General features: G+C 63.2%; 1 protein-coding gene across 1 annotated transcript in view; it reads right to left on the reverse strand.

The window, feature by feature from the left end:
* Positions 1-14: 14 nt before the first annotated feature.
* The window catches only part of FRMPD3 (FERM and PDZ domain containing 3), a 37,312-nt gene continuing 35,643 nt past the window's right edge, over positions 15-1,683 (reverse strand). Inside the window, 1 exon segment of the mRNA XM_077760775.1 lies at positions 15-1,683. This exon segment is cut by the window's right edge and continues 99 nt beyond it. Within this exon segment, the coding sequence (XP_077616901.1) occupies positions 794-1,683 (890 nt within the window). The 3' untranslated portion in view covers positions 15-793.

Genomic DNA, 1,683 nt, shown 5'->3' on the forward strand with positions numbered 1-1,683 from the left:
CAGGCGGGCTCCGAGGCCTGCGCTGGGTCTCCCCAGGACAGACGTTTTCACCAGGTACCTTACTCAGAACAAGTGGGGTGATCCCAGATGCTTGCTCCCTAGTGGACTGAGCCACCCTGCCCATTAGTGAGGGACAGGGCACTTTGGGGATGGCTGGTGTGGAGCTACTGGGCCTGGGGGCCAGGGCTCCCAAGCCTGCCAGCCTCTTGGGCTGGCTGCAAACAGCCGTGCGTGGCTGTTTTCTGCAGACCTGCCACCCGGGCACAGGCCCTCTAGGGTGGCTTCTGCCGAGTGAGTGTGAGCCCAGGGTGGGCGGGCACATCTGGGCGGAGTGCCCTCTCCCCTCTGCTGGACGCTGTGCCCTGGTGCTACTGCCATGTTCCCCGGAGGGGAACACGTGCCAGGAGGAGCTCAAGGCCTGTGGGCCTGCCTGCTTCAGGCCCTGGCTCCCCGGGGCCCCAAAACGGAGCAGGAAGGTGAGCCTGATGTCACCAGTCAGCCCTAAAGAAGAGATAAAATACAGCTCTGCGGCAGGCAGGCGTAGTGACGAGGGGCCTTGGCCCTCACAGTGACGACCAGAGGCCAGGGAAGGGGTGAGGATACCCAGGGTGGCAGCTGTCCAGAGCCCTCAGGGACAGCCTCAATCCAGGGAGTTTCTGCTCCCTGAAGACTGAAGGCTCTCAGACCCTGACCGGCCCGGCGGACACATACACTCACCACAAGATGCAAAGACCACAAAGCTTAAACCTGGGGCTGTGGTTGGGGAAAGGGGGGGCAGGCCTGGGCGGAGGCCCTACTTGATAAGGGTTTTTAAGGAGCGGGTGAATGTGCTCATAACAGTCGCTGACGTTGGGGAGCCTGCTGGGTGCCCTGCGGCCGCCCCTATAGCTGCTGCTGCCTGCTGCTGCTGCTGCTGCTGCTGCTGCTGCTGCTGCTGTTGCTGCTGCTGCTGCTGCTGCTGCTGCTGCTGCTGGTTAAGGTTCCGGGTGGTGGACTCCTCAGCGGCACGCAGTAGGAAGGTGTAGTTCCTCACCACCTCTTCTACCTTGGCCAGCAGCTCCTGGCGCTGGGCCTCGGAGCGCACGATGAACACCAGCCGCACAAAGGTCTCAATGAGACTACTCAGCACCTGGAAGCTGCCCGTGATGGCTGCCAGCATGTGAGTCGGGCTCTTGTCCACGTTGGCCACGCGGCGGCAGGAGGCCCGGAGCTCCTTGAACTTGAGAGCCAGCTCGAGCTTGTACTCAGAGATCTGAGAGACGTAGGGCTTAGGGGCGCGGGCCTCGGGGCTGGCCACGCACTGCCGCAGGACCGTCAGCAGCTCGTTGGTGTCCAGCCGGGCGGCCAGGAAACCGTCAGGCAGGCCATAGGCATGCGCCCGCAGGGCATTGATCTTGGCCAGGCTCCCCTCGAAGGTGGACACCCGGAGGTCAATCTCTTGGGTGCGGGAGGCCTCGGGGCTGCTGCTGCTGCAGGTGGCGGCATCTAGCACCTGCAGGGTCCTGCTCACCACGGGCACCACCTGCTCGTCCAGCTTCATGCCGGGCAGAATCTTCATGGGGATGGAGTAGGAGAGCTCATCCTTGCCGTCACTGGCATCATCTGCCATATCGCACTTGCGGTAATAGAAGCAGTAGCGGATGGAGCAGCACTTGCTGCCCTCGCTGTCCTCGTCCAGATCGG

Source organism: Crocuta crocuta, unplaced genomic scaffold (genome assembly GCF_008692635.1).
Source record: "Crocuta crocuta isolate KB4526 unplaced genomic scaffold, BGI_CrCroc_1.0 scaffold676, whole genome shotgun sequence".
In the NCBI taxonomy this organism is placed as follows: domain Eukaryota; kingdom Metazoa; phylum Chordata; class Mammalia; order Carnivora; family Hyaenidae; genus Crocuta; species Crocuta crocuta.